Source organism: Peromyscus leucopus, chromosome 7 (genome assembly GCF_004664715.2).
Source record: "Peromyscus leucopus breed LL Stock chromosome 7, UCI_PerLeu_2.1, whole genome shotgun sequence".
NCBI classification, from domain to species: Eukaryota; Metazoa; Chordata; class Mammalia; order Rodentia; family Cricetidae; genus Peromyscus; species Peromyscus leucopus.
In genome coordinates, this window is record NC_051069.1 from 64,440,348 (window position 1) to 64,463,117 (window position 22,770).

A 22,770-nucleotide genomic window follows, 5' to 3' on the forward strand; every position below is an offset into this window, starting at 1 on the left:
ACTCAAGTAGAAGATGAATTGAACCAACTAGTATGTTTTGAAATTTTAATTTAATTTAAATTCAAATTGAATTTTATGTGGCTTATTTTACTACCTCTTATAACAGAAACAGAATGCTATTATTTGCAGCCTTAGTTTTTACACAGACAGAAAAGATAAAAGAGAAAACATTTCAAATCCCTCTTGATGTGCAAGACTAAAGCCTCATAAACCAAAATGACAGTGTATGATTTGTGTAATCCAATTACTCACAATTTGGTTGTTTTTGTCATAACAATCTGTACTGAGATGTAACAGGAATATGGGTGAAAAACAACAGCAACAACAAAAAAAATGTGATTTTAAAAGCAAAACTAAGAATTTAGGAAACAGAACATTCTGGAGTTTTAACAAAGGTTTTAAAGCATCATCTATGAACTATAAAAACAGATCATTGGTCACTTGTAATAGAAAAGGATGAAATTTGAAATAAATGTGTAGGAGAGCTGTCTACACTCCATGTGACTATCCAGAAGCCTTGCTCCTGGATGATATGATAATTTAATTTCTTGGGTAATTCAGTTGCTTGAGTAATCTACATTCAGTTTACTACAATGGCCACAGTGATTCATATCCCACCAATAATATTCAAGGTTCTCTTTTAGCTACATCCATGTCAATTCTGAACACCAAAAGCAAATTTCAAATGTCTTCAAAACAAAAAGTGATAAATACTAAGATGGTGAATATATAAATTAAGTATTTATTATCCCAGATTGTATTAATGAATCATAATATCATTTTGAACTCCATAAATACATGTGCCTAGATTCTGTCCATTTTTAATGAAATGAAAAATGGGAGGAGGTAGTCTGAAGGGATAAAGGTAACACATATGTCAAGAAAGTTGTTACCAGGTAGTGTTCTTACTGCAATATTGCATCAGAAATGTGATGAGAGGCAATATCTTGTTATCAAATGCATATATATGTGTGTCCATGTGGTAATACATATCAAATGAATATATATTATTCATTCTAAATATAACCTCAGTCCATTCTAAATATAACCTTCTCAGTCCATGTAATGTTACTTGTATGCATATTTTCAGAGCTGACCTTTTGCCATTGGATAACCAATTGGTGTGCTCTTCCCTCGGGAAAACCACTTCTCCCATTCCCATCTTTCCTCAGTTGCCTATAGATCTTTGTGTAGAGTTAGAACCTCCGGGCTTCCCCTCTGGCCTTTAAGGAACACCATTAAAGTTTATTGTTTTTTAGCATTCAAGCATGTTATTTTGTATTGAGAGGTATTGAAACACAGACAGTACGTTACAGAGATATCCTCCATGGGGTCTACAGCCACTGCAATCACGGAGGTGTCCCAGCCTCTTCCCATGAGATGACACCCAATGAAATAACAGTTTTAAAGGTGACTCTTTGGACAAAGTGACAATATTCCTAAAACCCTTGGGCAACTCCTTTTCACTTTCTTCTACACACTCAGAGTAACTGCTGACATCATCTACAAAGGGCATAAGTCTTCTTGGAGGTGACAAGTGTAAGGTGAGCTTTCTGAACCCCCAGGAAAGAGATGTATATGAACACACACACACACACACACACACACACACACACACACACACACACACACCCTGCAGGAAAGCATCCTTTGAGTGAATCACTGAACAGAAAGGAATGCAGCCTTTAAACACGTTTTTAGTTTACACTTCCTTCTCAAAGTTAATTCCTAATTCTGTCCAGTGCCTTTTAAAAGAACATATTAGAAGCCTCTCAGTTTTCATCTGTCTTCATCCTGTTTCTTGCTGGTAACTGGTGACTGCTTTCTGCATTAAATTCTCTCTCTCTCTCTCTCTCTCTCTCTCTCTCTCTCTCTCTCTCTCTCTCTCTCTCTCTCTCTCTCACACACACACACACACACACACACACACACACACACACACACATTCACACACCTCCCTTTCCTAGCACGTGTAAACTTCTCTGACTCCCTTCACCGCCCTTACCTCCTCCAATTCTTTCCTCCTGGACCCCATCCTCTTCACCCCAGGGGCTGCCCTGTGCCCTTCTTCCCTCCTTCCCTCGCTGAGCACCTTCACCGCATTCATTCCCATCAAGGGCTTTGCAGATTCCCGGGCTGTTTGCTGGTGAGAAATCTTTGCTGCAGCTGCAGCAATGACTAGAGTCCCCGCGCGCGCGCGCACTCGCGCGCGCAGCCCAATGGCAGAGAGGGCTAGGCTGGGCTAGGCTGAGAGGAAAGGGCTGGGAGAGGGGAGGCAGCTTGTCCTCCCGCGAGCCTGCAAGGATGCGGCAGGGGACTGAGACCATGGGGAGGTGCTAACTTCCTCTCCAACCCCCCCCAGCCGGGGATCCGGGCTGGCATACCCGGCCCCCCGGGCTAGTTTCCTGCCAAGCGCATCCAAGAAGCCAAAGGCGCTTTGGAAAGCATAAAAAGAAAAAAAAAAAGAGGGGTGTTGGAGAGGGGTGCTGATCACCAGAGCCGGTCCCTCCGCACACCAGCGAAGAAAGGAAGAAGGGGATCAGAGACAGGAGAGGAGACGCGAGAACTCCAGTCTGTGGACTGCCTCGGGAGCCTCCCTGGAGACCTGGGCGCTCTGGTGAGCACCGGCTGTGGGGAATGAGGCCTTCGAGGGGCGATGGGAAAGGGGCGCGGGGAGGAGGAGAGGAGAGAGGGTAACGGAGGCGGGCAAGGGAAGAGGGGCCCGCGGCGGGAGTGCGCACTCCGGTACCCGGTACTGAGGCACCGGGCTCGCGGATGCAGCGGCCGGGGCGGGGGCCGGGTGCGAGCTGCGGAGCGCGTGTGGCGCCCGCGTCGGTGTGGATACGAGCAGGCGAGCGCAAGTGAGCCACAGACAGAGCGCATGTCTCATCCCTGTGAGCAGAGCAGCAGCTAGACCCGCCACCACCATCTTCTGCATGAACATTATCAGCAGGACAGAAAACCTCCCCCAGGGCTATGGAGACTGCGGGAAACATCTGGCAGCTGGCGATGGATTGCTGAGGGGAAGCAATCATAACCTCAAACCGCCCAAACCTCTCTCTCTCTCTCTTTTTAATTCTCGTGGGTTTTTTCTTTTTTCTTTTCTTTTCTTTTTCTTTCTTTCTTTCTTTTTTTTTTTTTTTTTTTTTTTTTTTTTTTTTTTTTTTAAATTTTAGCGCCATCGTCTTCAATGCCACTCTGAAGAGCCTTTAGCAAGAGTGTGAGAGAAAGAGAGGAGAGCGCGCACCAGGGAGAGGAGCAAAGAAGATGAGGATTATTTGCAGGCAGATTGTCTTGTTGTTTTCTGGATTTTGGGGACTCGCCATGGGAGCCTTTCCAAGCAGCGTCCAAATAGGTGAGTAGACGACTGGGGAAGGGATGCATGTGTCTGAAGTGAGTTAAGTGAGTTGCTGATAAGCAATTCAGAGAATCCTACAGAGGCGCCTTCCCTTTACCATCAGACAGTCTTGGTGCAAGTTCAAATAGTAGACACAGGCTAGCACGCCCAGCCCTGACGCTTTTTCCATCTTGTTCGCCAATAGGTTAAATTAGAATTGGAAGAAGTTGAGAGGAAGAGAAAATACAAGATAAATAAACCTCTGTGGCCTTTGATTGTATTTTATAGCTCAGTTCTTTCAATGCTTTTCTCTAGAGCCAGAGGAAATGTCGAATTTTATTTTTTTTTATATTTTTGTTTGTTTTTTAAACTCAATTATTGCTATTCTGAAAGATGCAGCGTTCTTACAATTACAGAGACTGAGAAAAGAGCGTTTTCTATCCACACCTCTTGCCTTGTCTTGCTAGTAGATGACAGATTCAAAAGTTAGACCCTTTTCCAGGAACCTTCGCTGGTTTCATTTTGCTTTGACTCATGCTTTTGCTCGTCTGTATTCTTGGACACCCGCTCTGTCTCTAGCGACCCTCCCATCCTCTGTTGTGCTTGTCATTCTCCTCTGGTCTGTTGATGGAACTCCGCTATTGAATTTCTTCCAGCCCAGCCTCAAACACTGCATCATTTTTTTTTTTTTTTTTCATGTTTGTACTGTGCACAAAACCGAACTGACTGGGCTGGGTACACACACCATGGGGGTAAACTAAGTTCTCTCCCTTTTAAATCTGCTCTCCTGTGCCTCCACATTCCTCCACTCCTGTCCTGTATTTTGATGGAAATCTCTTTTTGGTTATCTGCATCCTCACTGTTAAGAGAGAGGTGCCCTGAACCGGCTGCCTCAAGAGGGCAAACGAAAGAAAGCAAAACCCACTAAATGGTCTCAGAGGTCATTGTGATCATGACAGATTGAAGCAAGAAAAAGCTGAGCTGCCCTGAAGACTAAAACATTAAGCATGCAGTGCAGGGACAAAAGCAGCCCCTGTGATATGGCAACAGAGCTCCTTAATTGTGTGTGCTTGCTGTTGGAGATGTTTGGCAGTCCTGGGGCTCGTGCAACATTTAAAACAGGAAACAGTGTGTGAAGCTGCTGTCTTTCACAGGTGGTCTCTTCATCCGAAACACAGACCAGGAATACACTGCTTTTAGATTGGCAATCTTTCTTCATAACACCAGCCCCAATGCCTCCGAAGCTCCTTTCAATTTGGTACCTCATGTGGACAACATTGAGACAGCCAACAGTTTTGCTGTGACAAACGCCTGTAAGTAAATATAAGTTATAGCTAGATTGGAAGAGAGCTGAAATGAGGTAGTGGGATTCCTCTTCTTTGTTAAGAAAAAAACAAAGTTTTTTGTTGTTTTTTGTTTGTCTAGAAAAAATTCCAGATTTCAACTGCTGCATGATATCAGAGAAAAGCCGTAGTTTAGAAGGGCTTAGTCTTTGGGATTTTCAGCCATCTCTTTCTCCTACCTACTTCCCTCCTTCCCTTCTTCCTCTACTTCCCTCCTTCCCTTCCTTCTATCCTTCTTCCTCCTTTTCTGCCCTTTAATTTTTCCTTGCCTAGACCAAACAAGCTGAATTCTCCTGTAACATTTTAGTATTGTTTCTGTCTTCTGAATGCCATTGAAAACTGTACTCAGTCTAGTGTTTTATACCATCCTTTTGGTTTTTCCTTCTTGAGTTTCACTGGAGTAAGCTCCTGTCTTCCTTTGAAAGAAGTCACAAGCTCTTCCCAGTGCTAAAGGCCATGGTGAGGAGGCCAGAGGAGTGGTGATGTGGAGAAAATACATTTAAGTAGGCTGGTAGACACGACATAAGATCCAGTGATGTCATTTGAGGCTGTTCTGCCCTTGTATTTTAGTTTGTAACTGTCTCTTGCTGTCTTAATGGACCTAGCTGTCCCCGAAACTGCACGAAGCCTGTCCCTGTTACCAGTCACTTTAGTCTCCAATCTACCTGAATTCTAAAACACACCCAGTTGGATCTCCACACAATGAAACCACATGAGTGACCTCACATAATGCTAAAGGGATCAGTTGTACAGAAGTCCCCCATCAAGATTCTATGTAACTTGATGTGAAAAAAGAAGCCAGATAACTGCATTAATGTAAAACACTAAGACGTGACCCATCAATGATACTGGGCTGGCTTTTAGTTCAGTTCATGATGCATGGGAATATTTCAGATGCTCCCTCAGTTTTCTGTGCAGATCTACTGCCATGTTAAAACAATGTTTCTGAATTATCTGAGACAAGAGGAAGTGATTTCTACATAAAATGGTGAGTGCTTTGTTTCTATTCGTCCAAGTTGGAAAATCTTTTAATTAAGAATTGTCATAACAAGCAGATAAACTGAACAAAGAAAGAAATGAAATAGAAAACAGGGTTTTCAGTGAAGGAAGATATCCATTTTATGAAGTAAAGTGCTTGCATTCATATTTATTTGTCATTAATTCACTTATCATATAACAGGATGATTCTTTATTTTGGAGGTCTGTTTACTACTAAATTTTATAACTTAATTTCATGAAGATGTTGAAGCTTTTGACAGTTTTACAAAATGTTGTGGTCATATTGTTTGTCATGGTTTCTATGCTTACTACTATACAGTGGTTGTTGCTTATTTGTTTTACTTGGTGATGGATTTAATATTGTTTTACTTGGTGATGAAGCTAATATTGTTTTACTTGGTGATGAAGCTAATATTGTTTTATTTTGTTTTATTTGGTCATGAAATTAATATTAAAGCAAAGGCATGTTATTTTAAGGCAAAGTGCATATAAATTATAGCTAGGTGTTTGGATAGTCATTTATAAGTCACTTATAAATTTTATGAGTTATTTTCTTCATATGTCAAGTATTAAATGAGATATCAACATTTTGCACAATTCTTCTCAAAGCATTTTTATTAAGGAGTGATGGTTACTTCTTTTTTATTTTATGTTTATTTTGTATCTCTCCTAAGATTCTGTCAGGACATGTGTTACCAGCTTGGAAACTAATTGATTATCCAAATATATTATCCAAACTGAGGGTACTTTGTCTACAGTAAATTACATTTGAATACTATCATTTAATTTTAAATGAGTTTCCTAAATGTGGTATTACACTGTGTTTTGTTTTTGAAAATTAAGATCTTAAGAATTGGAATGGTTATGCAATGACATTCAGCTTTGTAAACTGTAAAGTGCTAATCTTTCTTCCTGCATACAATCAGTTAACTGCATTTATCATTATTTTAACTAGCAGTATTTCAGTTATGTAACAAAATTTCATTACATGAAATGAAATGGTAGTGGTAAAGCATTGGTAAAGTTGAGAATGTGACAGCTGGTTACACAGATAATAAAAGAATTTAAAAGTATGAAATATAGAGGATGTTCTTCCTTAATGTGCAACTAAAACAAGTAACTTTAGATGTATCTAAGTGCCATACAATGTTGGCAAGCTAATGTTTTTCACATTCATATATAATTGGTTCTATGCAGCTGTTTAAAAATACTTTTCAAAGCAAATTGTAAATAAGCAAAAGTGTTTTCTAGTGAAAAAAGGATACTTATTTTTGATAAATGACTGTACTGAATCCCTTAAGATAAATCCAGTCTACATTTGGGAACAGTCCATGGAGAATGTGAGTCAGGTGGTTGATGCTTTTGGGTAGACTAACCCAACACACACACACACACACACACACACACACACACACACACACACACACACACACACACACACACACACACACACACACGAATCAACTCTAATTACAGGTAAGCAGTAACTATAAATTAATCTCAATTATCAAATTTTATGCCTTTGGGTACAAAAGGGTAAAAACATCCTTGAAATTTGGTATTTTAAAAAATTAGCATGGGTTTTTTTTTTCTTTGCAGTGACACAGACTGGATTTTCAAACTTGTCATGATGGAATGAATATAAATAATAATATGTGTTACACTCAATTTATTTTAATTGTAATTTTCCCACACTGGACTTTATAAACTTCCAGTCTCCTCTCTCTATGAATAAAGCACATTAGCCAGGGTACATTTAATTAGTTTTATGGGAATTACACTCACACAAAAACCAGACAAGAATAAAGTGTGTTGGTTACCTGTTTAAAAGACATAATCTAATGGTGATTATCAGGACTAAAAATAAATCAGTTCACTAAAACGTCCATGTATCACTAAACCACTCTATGTATAGAGTTTACCAGCTTGTAAAACTGAACGTGATTAATTCAAACAGAGCTATTTGGGGAGGTATCGATACCATCTTGCTGAAGGAAGCAATAATTTGGGCTTCTAATTTTATTATTAATATTTTTCCTTCAGCGGTATTTATATATCTTTAAATTAAAATATTGTTTTTCTTTCTTAGCTATTCATATTGCTAGAAAGTCAAAATTCACAGGATAGCCAAAGGAAATTATAAGAAGTATGGCTAATAAAAAAGCAACCATTTTCAACAACAAAAAGTATGTGTAATAAGTAGCCCTTTTACTGAGACATTCAGTGTCATTGGATATTTACATTTCATTATTGTGACCTATATAAAGTATACAAACTAATGAAAACAGATATTTCAGAGTTAAATAATAAATATGGCCAATGTTTTTAAATTGAATTCTTTAAATAAATGTGTTTTATATAGATATCACTACAGTTATCTCTGCAAAAAATTGGATAATGTCCTTATAAAACATTTGATAGAATCAACAACAGGCTAACTTTGGAGAGATATTTCCACTATTTACAGATATTTAGCTAGGAGAATAAGATTTGTTTAATTTGACCAAAACTAGTAAACAAAATACTAACCTATCAGCAAAATTTCTAAACACAATAATATTTGAGAAATTATTAATTTAAATTTTCACTTAGAAACATCATCACATGACCAATCCCTTAATGAAGCAACTGTTGTGACATCACCTACCAGCATCCAGTCTGTGGATTAATGCTTTAAATTGAAGATGAACAGTGATAAACCAGATACGCGGCCAAAATATGAAAGAGAGTTATAGCTTTCTAGACTGATTTCTACTTTTAAAATCTGTAGATGGCCTAACCAGTGAGCATTTTTTCTTTACCTATTTTCTAATGATGTCCTTATCTTGCTCAAATTCTCTGCCTAAAACAGTCTGCTCAATTGTTTATTAGATGATGGCAGAGAAGCTATAATCATTGAAAAACTGTGTATTATGTTATCGTAACAATGAAGAAAGTGGTTTGGTTTTGAGAATGAATAATATTCATGTAGCCCATGCTGGTCTAAACACCACTATAAAACACAGACTAACTAGAGTCCAGTGTAGTCCCTTAGTCTCTATATGGATTGATATTCCTAAAGGAAAGCATACACAACAATATTTAAGCACTGTTGAATTTTGCTCCACATATTATTGTTGGGTACCCTTAACCTTCAATGAGTTTTTACTACTGTATAAGTGCAAACTCCTATGGGGCATATTGTATATAATTTCATTTCTCTGTGGATTTAAATTAACTAAACAATTATATTTTATGTATCCAGTTACTTTTACCATTCTCCTTGGATATTTCAATTTGACAAGTAAATTGTCCACCAGAAGAAGTTAAATTTACCTTCAATAAAAGAACAGACATGTGATTCCTACTAAGCATGTTGGCACACACCTCTACATGAGATTTTTTCCTTTCTTTTTAGTTATTAACTAAACTAATAGTTATTTAGTTAATTTAAATCCACAGAGAATATGAAATTATATACAATATACCCCATAGGAGTTTGCACTTATACAGTACTAAAAACTCACTTAAGATCAAGAGTACCCTACTATCATATCTGAAATAAAAATCAGCAGTGCTTAAATATTGTTGTGCACACTTTCCTTTAGAAATATCAGGCCTTATAAAGGCTAAGAGACTGCATTGGGCTGTAACAATAATGTTAAGCAGGCTAAAGATAAAACTTTATTCTTCAAAGGAAAGATATAAAATAGACAATAGAATTAACTGTGCTTGCATTTGGTTTTAGGAAAATTAGTTAGCAGACTGTGATTCATTGAATGTTCATGTTGGGAATTGATAGAAACAACAACCTACAGTGATCTTAAGTAATTGTTTAGTTTTGTGATTTCTCTCTTCCCTATAATTTTCCGTTCTAAGATTAATGACAAAAATATGAGTCACATTGCTTCAGCTTGTTCCTTTTGCAAATGATGAGAGGATTTATAATTCCCACTTATGTATTTCTGAGTAGTTACAAGATGAAACTTCAACAAAGTGTTAGAAAACTTATTATTTTTCCCCAAATAGGTGTGATCCCAAATGTTGTTTATTTGGGGAAGACGGAAAATATATTTACTTCCTTCCAACAAGAAAGTATTTATCTGTCAATCACCAATCTATCATTTGCCTATTTATTGATATTTCATCTCTTTATAGCTTATATACAGAGGAACACTATCATTTTTCTGGATTTTAAAGTAAAAAGTAAAGAACATGTTACTTTATAAGATTGTTTTAGTTTTAGGACTGTTACCACATAACATGATTTAATTTGTCCCAAACTAATGTTACATTAAACATTAAACAATCTAAGGAGACAGACCTTATGCTTTAGCTTTATATTTTTTGGCTCAGAGTAACTTCTTTGTTTGTCTGAGACTTCGTAGGTGTTTTTACCAGGTACCACTCCAGCGATTTTACCAGGAAGCCTCAAGGTTATCAAAAATATAATATATCTATTGAGATTGCTTAAATTGAATTGTACAGAAGAAAGAATTTCCATTTATCCTTCCTCTAATTGCAGTATTTTGAAGAAAATAGAGCAAGGCAGTTCTGGGCAATTTGTTCATTAATCACGTGGCAGTGAATGATGGAGCAAAGGCTAAGATTGTATTATATAAAGAATCCATCTATTCATTCATGAGATTAGATAATGGATATGTTCATTTATTCATTAAATATATTCAAGAAGGGAAATTCTACCTAAGATACTATGTAAGAAACTCAGAATGCAAAACATTTCAGAGTAGCGGCTACCCTCCATGAGCTATTAGTGGAAAGGAAGAGACAAGTCAGTTAGAGAATAAATTATAGTGAGCTAAAGAACTATGAAGAAAAAATGTAGCTATGACATAGAGAAGCACAAGAATGGTCAGCTTGGCATCAAGCTTGGCACAACATTTGATGATCTTGCCTAATCAGAGTTTCAGCCTCTTGCTGAGTCATTTAAAGAAGAGGGAGGAACAACAAGGGTGTGAGTAGATAAAGAGGTGGTATGTGAGAAGATACCTGGTTTGAGTGGATTATGAAAAGCATAAAGAGGAATCAGTGTGCTAAAGGACAGACTTTGTAGATTTACAGAAAATCTGTATCAGTTCCAAGACACCATGGAAGGAAAAAGAGGACTCGTAAATTATTTGAACTCAATAAAGACATGATCAGATTTGCATTTTATAAAGAACAATATGGTGGCACAAGAAAACATATTGGAAGGGTGTGACAGAAAGCAGAAGTAAGTCCCATTAGTTAAATGTCAGCATCATGCAATTTAAAGTGATGGAAGCTTAGATTAGAGTGGAACCGCCAGGGAAAGAGAAAAACTCATACACCACAATGTTTGTCAGGACTCGCTGACTGGTCAGACCTGTGTGGGAGGGTGGCAGAAAAGTGTGGTGAGAGTAAAGGTTGTCAACTGACATCTCTGACCTGAGAAAAAACTGTTTTACTAATGATACTGACTAATGGAAGAAGTAGGCACAGGGACAGAGATCTGGGTGAAGATGGTGAGTTCCCTGTGGGTGGATTGATTTTGAGCTGCTGAAGGCACCCAAAGAAGATGCACAGTAGAAAATTGGGCATGAGTGGAGGTCTTGTTCTCAGTCCCAGATGACAGCATACTCTAAAGCCATGGTGGGAATTGAGATCACCCAGATAGCACAGCAGTAAATCCCATCCCCCTAATGTGCCAATACTTACAAAGTGAGGAGAGAAAAATGGCCAAGCAAGAGAGTCTGGAGGAAAATGAATTGGAGAATTTAGAAGAAAAGATATGAGAATACTTCAAGTAAAGGAGGTCTGGCCTCATCAAAGGCTGAGGAATCATAAGCTATAAAGAAAACTGTAACACTCTTGGCAGGTCTTTATATCTGTTTTCTTTAGAGTGTTCATGTGTACTTTTGACCAAGAAATTTTTTACCAAGGTCTCCTTTATTACGCCCACAAATGTTCTACTAATCTATAATTTCCTATGTATTCTGGTCAAAACCATTCTTATCTTTTAATTAGAGGTAGGAAGGGACAATTATCAGGCTTTTGAACAAGAGAGATTGAATTTGCAAAATAAGAAAGGCTAAGCTACACTCAGCTCCTTCATCTATGATCACAAGAAACAGATACCTATTAAGTAGGATTCTTTGTGAAAAGTAGCAAGATGAATGGAAGAAAAAGTCACGTCTTTAGAATTCAATTAAATTTTCAGTTATAATGGAACATTTTTCAGTCAATCTTAATATTTCAATGTACGTGTATTTTCTATTTGTGTTTCAGAAAGGTTATGCAGATTTTGCATATTTTGTTGATACTTCATAGAAATGCATTTTGATCTTGCAGATAGCTGTTTAATTTACATACATGAATCCAAGGTTCTACTTATCAGTCTTACAAAGTCCTAAGAGAAGAAACTTTCTATGGATGATTATTTTACATTTGGATTGAAGGAGGGAAAAGAAATTGCCCACTTTACACAATTGTGTGGCTAGTGCATTGTGTTTGCATGTACATTTTCAAAGAGATGGTCTTCAATGTTTGAGCTGCTTTTCAATGAATTTTCAGTCACACAAAAGGTCCAGTTCCATAGCCCTCAAGGAACCTCCTACCACTTAGGTAAGCAATTCTTTGTCTCCACCTTTGTCAAATGAGTAGACTAGGTTTTATCCTGGTAGCCACCCTGGTATAGCTATACAATCAATCTACATTCTAACCCAATGCCGAGCACAGGCAGTGTTTCCTTTGGTTTCACCCTCTGATCTCTTAATGTAAGTTTATGGCATTTAAGTGCGTCACTTACTATAAACCACTTCATATTTTGTATTCACTCTTGTATTTTTTAATACAATTTACCTTTTTTCTTTATTATTACTACTTCTGGAACATTGGGTTTCTGAAGGTCATCAGTGACTTAAAAAGGATTAAATCCAATTGTTTCTTGGTCTCCAGCATCCCTGAATATTCTGCAGGAGTCAATGCTGATGACTCCCTGTTCTCTGAAACTCATTCAGCCCCTGATGATAATAATCATGCTATTATAAGCATTGCAGGAGGCTTTGGCTTTGTGTTACTGTCAGCTTTATACAACTATGAAAGGTAAACATAGCTTTTGATTCTTTTATAACAAAAGAACATTTAAACACTTAAAATTTGCCTAAGGCCACAAAGTATCATTGCTGTATGATCTTAAGGTCATTTCTCTAAACCACTGTACTAGTTGACAGCTATTTGTACTCAATACAAAACCAACAAGGTAACCATCACCTGGTGTGACTGTAGGTTTCTTAGACTTATTTAAATATCAAGAATTTATTTCTAATAATATTTGTTCGAAAGAGCAAAGGTGCCTAGCATTTTACATTACAATGAAACTTGTAATATGACACAAAGACTTCGGAAGTCTAACTGTTGACAGTTGACACTCCTATTACTTTATATTGCCAATTTCATGTCACAAATGCCACCATGTATAAAACATAACAAAATGACTCCGAACTGTTTGACACTCAGGGACAGATGCTCTGTTAATTGGCAAACGTACAGATTTCAATAGGTGAATTATTTCACTTAAGCATATATATATTCGTGATTAATTTATCCAGTAAACTGCTTTAAGATGTTCTTAGCTATCAGGCAAGTTCTCCAGGGTCGTCTTTGACATGTTTTCAGATTCTAAGTAAACAAAGGGTGATAGTTAAGGTATATTGAACCTAAGTCTGAATTGATGAATTTTTCAAGCACCATTTCCTAATCTCTCTTCATAAAACTACCATATCAACAATGAAACTTCCAATGATGCATTAGGAATTACAAAGTAAGAGTATTTAAAATGTTTCTTCAACTGTAGCAAACATGTTCCATAAACTAGTCAGTGTTGGCTCACTTTAGTCTTTGCTCACTTATTTTTACTGTGTAAGTACTTGTTCCAAAATGCAGTTTTGCCATCAGTAATTTTAAATAGATTATGATCTAGGTTATATTCATTTTCATATTTTTATTTAAAACTAACACATGCTTGTGAATTTTCAACTGTCTCAGCATCTAAAGAGTCAGCATACTTGGGCCCTCAGGATCAACATTTAGGATAGTCCTCCATTTTAATATCACCACCACCATTGTGACTGTGAACTGGCTATATATTCATATAGTAGCAACTTCTGGTGATGAAATGACTACATGAAATAATGTGAATTTGAGCTTTTAATTGATATGGTCAGATGTCCTTCTTTAACAAGTGCTGTGTAAGTTTGCAGCCTCCAATGTGTGAGAATAGTTGTTTTCTGTGACCTGACAACACTGGCCACTATTGGTCTCTTAAATTTTCACTCATCCTGATAGGTGACAATGACATCTAATTACTACTTTAATTTGAATAATTTTAATATTCAGGAGGAAAATTGTCCTATACTTAAAAGCCTTGTGTATCTATTTCTTTGTGAACGGTTTGGTCTTTTCCTTTGCCGGTCGGTGCTGTTTTCTTTAAGAAGGTATTTTACACTCCAGTCATTAACTGGCTCCTATGTTGCACATTAAGCGTTCACATGTCATTCAGCCTCAGCTTCCTCCCAAAGATCCTTTGTCATACAGACATTGAAAGTTTGTATTTCTCAAATTTATGAGTCATTTTCTTTTTGGCTTCTTGGTTTTGTGTTGTGATTCTAAGAAGTATTCTTATTCTCAAAACCACAACAATTTATCCTCTGTTCTAGGACATTTATGTTTTTAAATTTTATTTTTCTAAATTAAATATTTTGATACTTATTTCCTTATTATGATTAAAAGCCCTGTTTTCTGCATTGTTATGTGAATAAGTTATTTTTTAGAATAAAACTTCAAACTGTTGCATCAGTGCAGAATCATCTCCTTTCTCACGGAGCGAGAACCCAGACTACATTTCTTCAGTTTATCTCTTGCAGAGCTCCTCCTATGTTCTTGTCACCTGCTTCTCTTTTTCCAACAGGTCTAGGGGTCCTACTATGGGTTTGGATATTTGTACCATATATTTTACACCATATTTTAATGTTTCCTTGATTTCATCTTCTTTTGATGATTCTTCCTTGCCGTCTGACCAAATCCTCTTGCTTCTACACTCAAAGTGTATCACAGATATTTTCACCTTCTTCTCTAATTCCATCAACCATGTCCAAGTCAGTGGTGCTTCATTATTATTTTCATGGTTAATCACCTGTTTTTATGCTGTGTCCTTCACCTACAATATGTAGCTGAGTGTATATGTGTGTATGTGTCTTTGTAAATGTTCGTATGTATTGTGTGAATATTTTATATATTTGTGTCCATGTATCTGTGTATGCGCATTTATGTTCATGTGTGTGTTTGTGTGTGAAAGTAAAAGTACCCACATGCTTCCAAGCATGTGTGTAGAAGTCAGAGAACAGCCTGGGGTGTGGGTCCTTGCCTTCCTCTTTATTCAAGGCATGGCCTTCTCTGTTCACAGAAATGCCTGTCAAGAGAGTTGGATGGCCAGTTTGTGGGGAATCTCCTACCTCTGCTCCTATCTCCACGTGTATACACTTAGATTTTAGACCTGTGCTACTGCCTCAGGTTTATGTAGGTGCTAGTAATTCAAACTCAGGTCCTCACACTTTATCCACTGAAGCATCTCCCCAGGTCTCTCAGTCTACTTTCTATGTTAGAATCAAGAGTGCCCATCTAAATTTACAAATCAAAGAACACCTGCAGCTTTTCCTTGTCTTTTGTTCCCCTTAGCACTCTGGTCTACTCTGGTCTTCTGTCTTCTGTCTGTGCTTTCCGCTTCTTTCCATCCAGTTGTTTGCTTAAACAGCTTATGAACCTTCAAGATTCAGAGCAAGTGAGACTATTTAAAAAATACTGCCCAGCGTGTGCCTCAAATCACAACTCCACTTACTCTCTGTACCAGAACATCAAACTAATAACTACCTGAAATTTTCACAATTTTAAGCATTTTTACAAAATTATTATGTTTTGAAATCTGTATTTCCATTTGGAATAAGATCTTTCAAAGCAAAAGATGTTGTTGAACATGTTGTTAAATGACAGAGCATATCTCTTACAGCTCCTAATACAGTGTGAGAACCAGTGAGAATCTGCGTACATGGGTGGGAGATCTCCTTGCTAATCTTGTTGGACACACTTAAACTCACTAGCAGTTTCATGTGTCACTCTGGAGAAAGCAAGGTAAAGGTGTGAAAGGACCAAGAAGCAGATACAGAGGAGGTGGTCTGTGTTTTCTCTGTTTTACACATTCATTTATATTGTTTCTATTCCATGTGGCCTCTAGAGTGGGCTCAGGAAAGGAGTCTGTTCTGGGAGGAAGAAGATGGATCTCTAATGCACATTGGTATAAGATCCTGGTCAGATAATACCTTGACAAATTTAAATCTGATAGATGAGCATTTCAGATTTATTTATAACATTTGGTGTGTACTAACAGAACTTGAAATGCAGGTTCAAACCACTTTGAAAGCAGAAAGAGCCCAGCTGGAAAGGCCAGGTGAACTAGAGAGCACACTCTGGGGAACCCATCTGTGGAGACACTGCCTGCTTCCTCAGCACATCTGAAAGTTCATGGAACTAAAAAAATTCTGAGAAAAGAGCATGGGCTTAGAAAGTACAATGTTACTCACAGAAGTTCTTGATCACCTCCACAGCAACTTTTGACATACATTTCCTGACAATTTACTTTTTTATAATTTTTTATAATCCTTTGTTCCTCTCTTATTTGAAATGTGCTATCCTTGAATAAGTACTAAATATATCTGTGGAGACGTCCATCTTACCCAGTCATGTTTGGAAGCATTTCACCCCCTTCTTTCCTCCAAGGATTTAGAACCAAGAGAAATACATTATTTTTCCCTTGGAAATTTTGCATACTTCTTTCTTGATGGGCAGCCTTCAATATAAAAATATTTCTTTTATTGCTGAGGAACTAATTCCATATTTACTATTTGATGACATCATTAGCCACTGAAATTTTTCTATTTTTCCATCCCTGATTTGAGAAGACAAAACTATACATTTTCTCTCATATGTAGGTCCTAACTTTCATTTTTGTACATGTTGTGAGGGTGCGTTTTAACTATAAAGCTAAGGTAAACATAAAAAGAGGGGAGGTGTTGGAAAAATACAAACGGTCATGAGCTGCATGAAAGGAAAAGAAGTTGTCTGAGATGAGATGACACAAGGTAGTAGGGGGAAAAATATCTCAAATAAATCTTGTTTAAAAAATGCGACCTATAATGAGAATTAATTATTTGTCTTCCTTAGAAGACAGAGGAGAGATAGGTGGTTGCATAATAGATACATAGAAATGATATATTATGGATAGATGTTAGTAAATAAACATAGACAAATGTATAGATACATATATTATTGGTAGGTTATATAGTAATAGATAACATATAACAGCTAGATAACTAATATATAGATGATAGATGCATAGCTAATAGATGGTTGATATATAATGATACATGTATAGATGTTTGGCAGACAGTGTAGTGATGTATATGATATATGATATATTGATATATATCCTAAACAAGCCAGCTTATTTAAAATTGATAACATTTTGAAAATCAGCTTGTCACAATTGATTCAAAACCATTAAAAATTCTAAACATGAAAGTGTTCAGGAAAGCTTTACTTGAAAATATTTATTTGAAAAATAAATCATTAGATAAGACCAAAACAGACTACTAGAGAAAGACTGTGCAACATTAAAAAAAAAAAACCTCTTTATCTTACTAGTGGCAACAACTGTAAGAGTTTTATTTCTATACATAGACTGTGTGTGTGTGTGTGTGTGTGTGTGTGTGTGTGTGTTGTATATGTGTGTTTATTAGCATTATCTTCTCCTGTTTTTAATGCAAGAGCTAGTGTCACAGTAGAGGAAAGAATGAAGTATTCTAGATAGATGCAGAAGGGCTGTCATCAAAATATTATAATGATACATGAAGCTGATAGATGTTTAAGTGACTTTTAAAAGCTTCTGTAATTTAGAGGAATATGGATCCCCCCCAACAGTCCTAGCTGACATTCAGTTAAAAACAGGTACATTGGATTAGCCTGGAGGCACTATGTCTTTAGGCTCTGTAAAGATACTTTGCAATTCTTGTTGATGAATGTTACTTTAAAAAAAAATGTTTAGTTGTTTTTTTTTCCAACCTGTTCTCTAGTCCATTCCCTTTTTTTTCTCTGAAGCACATAAATTTGGGGGAAGAAATTTCAGAAATTATGTAGCAATACATTTGAGCCTTGAAAACGATGTGAGGAGACAATATGTATTCGAAGCAAACAAAACAATAGTAAATGATAAAGTGCAGAGGAATTTTGGATGACTGGGGAGCTGGAATGTGTGTGGAGGGGGCTGAGTCTCCACAGGAGAACATGGTACTGCATAGGTGATAGGTGGGTTGTGGAGGCCTGTAGATCGCCCTGCGGACTGGGAGAGAATGTGATTCCTATCCTGGAGCAGGAAACAGTTATTTTAAGCAGTTCATAACATAATTCCATGTGTGTTTTAGAAGGAGTCCCCACAGCACTGCTCATCATTCATGTGTATAGCAAGGCCTGCTCTGTTCTCATACAAAGCACTGTGCTAAGCAGCTGCTTCCTAGACAAGAAATGTAATTTTGCTACTTGGCTGCTTCTGGGAGAGCTGTTACTGTATGTATTATGTTCACAATTTTTCAATGAGAACTGTAACACCCAGAAACCAATACTTAGCTTGTAAGGCAACCATGCATCTTTGCGACTGCAAGCCTGGGCTCTTTAGACCACACAGACTGTAAGAGATCTGTCTGTGTTGGGTTGAAATAAAAACAAATCCAAGAAAAATATAAATATAATCAAATATCCCACATTTTAATACAGATGATGAAGAATGCAGCAAACTCCTTGAGTATTAAAATTTCATATGCTCTTTCAAATTGTTTTGATGGAGATTAATAATTTTAGCTGGTGCAAAAAATGTATGGCGTAATATTGACTTAACTACACAATCACATACTATATAGAAATAAGAATTGTTTCTAGAGAAATGAGGTAAATAATAATAAAAATTGCTGTTATTTTTATATGTGTTTGTGCAATACCACAACCACACATATATACAGCTCACCAAAAAGAACAATTACCTGTAAATAGTCATACATATAATCTATAAGATGATTATTCATTTCTGAAAAATAGTAATGAATTAATATAGTGGAGTAAATGCCACTTTTAACCTCAGCACTCTGTGATCTCTGTGAGTCCTAGGCCAACCTGGTCTATGTAATCAGTTCCAATATAGCCAGGGCTATGTAGAAAAACCCTCTTCTAAAACACATGCAAAAATAAATATCTTTCATGTATGTATGTTTGACCAAAGTATTTTTCTTTCCTTTTACATTTTTATCTCCCAATTATCTCGCTTGATTCCCTTATAAATAGAATCCTTTCTACTTTTATGTCCTCCTTTTGTTTATGAGTAGCCTAGTAGTTACTTAAAGAAACATAGGTAAGGGGATATTTACAGAAACATGGGTAACTTACCAGTGGCTATACTGCTAAAGAGAATATTCCCCTCTAAGTCCTTGGAGAGAAGAAAACATGACTAACTTCCTTACCAATATATTTCTTAGAAAATGAAAAATATACACATAAATCTATAAGTAGGCATATATTCAATTGAATGTCACTTTACATTCATATATATATAAAGACATATACATATATGACATAACAAAGTTCTTATATGCATGCATTATGTACAATACTTTGGAGGTCTGATTCTTCTTGTTTCCATAGAATTTAGTAATGATCATATGCTACAAAAACACTGTGATTATGAACAAAAACCTCATTTTACAGAAGTAACAGACTCACAGACTAGAAACCATGTGTGAATGTGTAATCAAGGCAGAGCTGTAGCAAAACAGCATTAGATTTCTGCAGTAGTAATGTAGTAACTTTTTCTATTCTGTCTTTTATTTCAAAGGGTATTTTTTTTCTTTGGTGTGGTGATTCTTTGTGCTTTCATTTTGACAGACAGCTAATGTGATGTCTATTTGATTAAGTTTTAGGTTTTTTGTTATATTTGTTATGTTTATGTGTGTATATGTATGTGTGTATGCATGTGTGTGTACATGTACATATGTGTGTGTATGTAAGTGTGCATTCATTCTCTCCTTCTGCCATGTAGGATCTGAGAACTGAATTCAGGTTTTCAGTCCTGTCAGCCAGTGCCCTTACCCACTGAGCCAATTCATGAGCCACACAAGCAAAGGTTTTGGTTTGGTGTGGGGGGGGGGAGATTTAGTGGGGAGATAAGGTGGTTTTGACTCAGGGTTTCTCTGTATAGCCTTGGCTGTCCTGGAACCCTGGAATTCACTTTGTAGACCAGGCTGGCCTCGAATTTGCAAAGATATGCCTACCTCTGTCTCCTGCATGCTAGGATTAAAGAAGTGTGCCACTATACCCAGATACAAGCCAAGTTTTAAAAGATCTAAAGATTTTTTTCTATCAGGATGGGGCAGGGAGCTTCATCTCTTGACCTATAAAGACACATGTAAATATTCTTTGCTTTGTTTTGTTTTTTAATCAAAATTCCCAAGTTGTTCCAAATTACATTTAAGAAGTGGACTAGGATATATGTTAACTAAAACTTTCTAAAATATAAACAGCACAAATGTGCAAAGAGTGAGATGTTTTCTGGGAGAAGGAGATTCCTTACTTGGGGAAGCAGAGAGCAGGGTGAAAGCATTCTTTAATTTTAAGTATACATTTGCTTTTCTCATGGTTTAAATTATGTTTGCCCTTTACTTTGATAATTACTGCTTATAAATATTTCAATTACTTTACAAGTTTTAAAATTTGTTGAAAATTTCATATTTAAGAGAATAAAATATAAGGATCATAATCTTGAGATTCTAAGTATGTGAGAAATATATAGCATATATTGGTGAATAGAAAAATAGGCTATCTTTGGGCTGCAATTTCCTAAGAATGATGATATATAGAAAAGTTGGAAAAATTTTAAAATGTTATAACAATTCTTTTTATTCACAATTCTTTGTTTTTGTTTTATTTCATACATTTCTGAATCTGTTACTTGTTTACAAAGAGTATTATTTATACTTAGTCTAATTAATGATATATAATTAAAAGAAAGTATTTCTTAACAATGGCACTAAATATTGTTTATGTTGCTCTATCCACAAGAAAAATATGAATTAGACTCTAATTCATCTAATTATTTTACATCTCAAGACATCTTAGCCAGTATTAGGGCTAAGTGAGAGAATACCTTGCTCACTTAGCAGTTACCATAGTACTGTTTTTGCTTACACACATCTTTCATATCAAAATATGAACAGCAGTTTTTGTGTGTGGTTTGTGGATTGAACCTAGGCCCTTGAGGATGCTACGTAAGTACTCTACTACTGAGCCACACTCCCAGACAAGAACCAAAACTAGCATTAATGATATGAAGTTATTGATTGCCATTGGTATTCACTGACTTGAGCTCATGTTTTAAAAAAATCAATAAATAAATCTTAGGATTAAATGATTTGCCATTGCCAGTTGAAGACTGTAGCTTTCTGAGGCTCTCATCTTGGCTTCACATGTTGTTTTCATTCTCCAGGACAGCCACTGAATGAGGTGATGGGTTCTGGATACCTGGTTGCTCACTATAAGGAGTTGTTTGTGACCACCTGGCTGGTTGAGGCTCTGCTTTGCTTGCTGTGGTCATATGCCACTTTGAGATTATATTGCTGTGTCATATTTCCATAGAGTTTTCTAAACCCTCTTGAATATGGGCTCTCTGTTGAAAAAGATGATATTGCATTCATAATGAATTCCTAGTGTTTGACAAATAATAAGACTAAATTAATATCCAGTCAATATATAGAAAAGGGTAGAGGAAATTAGTATTTGGTTAGATGCTGCAACCAGTGTAGCTGTGGTCATCACAGGACCTAGAAAGGAGGGTAGTGGTAGATAGTGTGACACCAGACTCTGAGTTCACTTCAAGAATGAACAATTTTTATTTTTACCTTTGATGTTTATATATTGTTTAAATAGCTACTAGAGACAGCATTGCAGTTAGAGCCCGATCAAATGGTATTATTTTGGGCCTCTTAACTGAGTTCTTCCTGCAGTATTTCCCTGACCTTGTGGCCTTGTTCTGTCCCAGAGGATATTCCTCCTAGGTTCTGTTTCATGCCTACAGTTTTCCTCAGTCACAACCACATGTAAGTCATGATTTGTGCTTAAGAACGAAACCAGGGACCATCTGGACCCCAACAGTTAGATATTAGTGTTTTGATATGGTGTTGCCTACCCTCTTACAGTATTAATCAAGGCAGATTATCTGTTAGTACTGTTATGCAAGAAGTGAAAAGCAAATCTTCATGAATTTCTACATCTGACTAGAGGAGTGGGGAAGGACACTAAGCAAGAGCACCAATTTAAATGTGTTGCCTTTAGAATTGGGAACCACAAAGGACTGTAATGAAAGTTTCCATGTCAGAAGGGTCATTAATTCAACTTGTCATCCAAACTCAGTTTGGATTTTTATGTCTCATGAGAATTATTTGAAACTTAATTACTGATACTGACAAGATCCCTGGACATGGAGAAGATACCCCAGATCACCACTTATAAGTATGATCCAAGTTTCAAAAACAAAAGCATTCTCATTCTTACCCTCTGTGTCATTCACAACAATCACTAAGACCTTCTAAAATACCCTTACTTCTGAGCATCTCTGTAACAGTTTCCCCATGTATACAGAACTAATTCACTGCAGGATTCTTTGTTCCTGGGTGGTGTATAACCAAGCGAAGACTATTAGCAAACTAACTGCCATGTGGCACACACTGGGCTTCATTGAGAAAAAGCCAACTTGCTCTACTAAGTTCATCACACACACACACACACACACACACACACACACACACACACACACAGAGAGAGAGAGAGAGAGAGAGAGAGAGAGAGAGAGAGAGAGAGCATTTCTGCTATCCCTGTCATCCCTCCAAACCCTTGCATACACCCCTCTCTGCTCTTCGTCAAATTTATGGCCTAATTTTCCATCAATTGTTATTGTATACATATATTATTTGTATATGCATATATAGT

The 22,770-nt window shown here is 36.7% G+C and overlaps 1 protein-coding gene across 10 annotated transcripts in view; it reads left to right on the forward strand.

Moving 5' to 3' along the window:
* Positions 1–2,159: 2,159 nt before the first annotated feature.
* Positions 2,160–22,770, forward strand: part of Gria4 (glutamate ionotropic receptor AMPA type subunit 4) — a 397,921-nt gene continuing 377,310 nt past the window's right edge. For 9 of the 10 annotated variants that reach the window (XM_037207784.1, XM_037207785.1, XM_037207786.1 and 6 more), the window contains exons 1-3: positions 2,160–2,617; positions 3,177–3,355; positions 4,492–4,650. In XM_037207784.1, coding sequence (XP_037063679.1) covers positions 3,268–3,355; positions 4,492–4,650 — 247 coding nt within the window. In that variant the 5' untranslated portion in view covers positions 2,160–2,617; positions 3,177–3,267. Of the gene's footprint in view, positions 2,618–3,176; positions 3,356–4,491; positions 4,651–22,770 lie in introns of those variants that run through there. The other variant, XM_037207791.1, reaches the window with a different exon arrangement.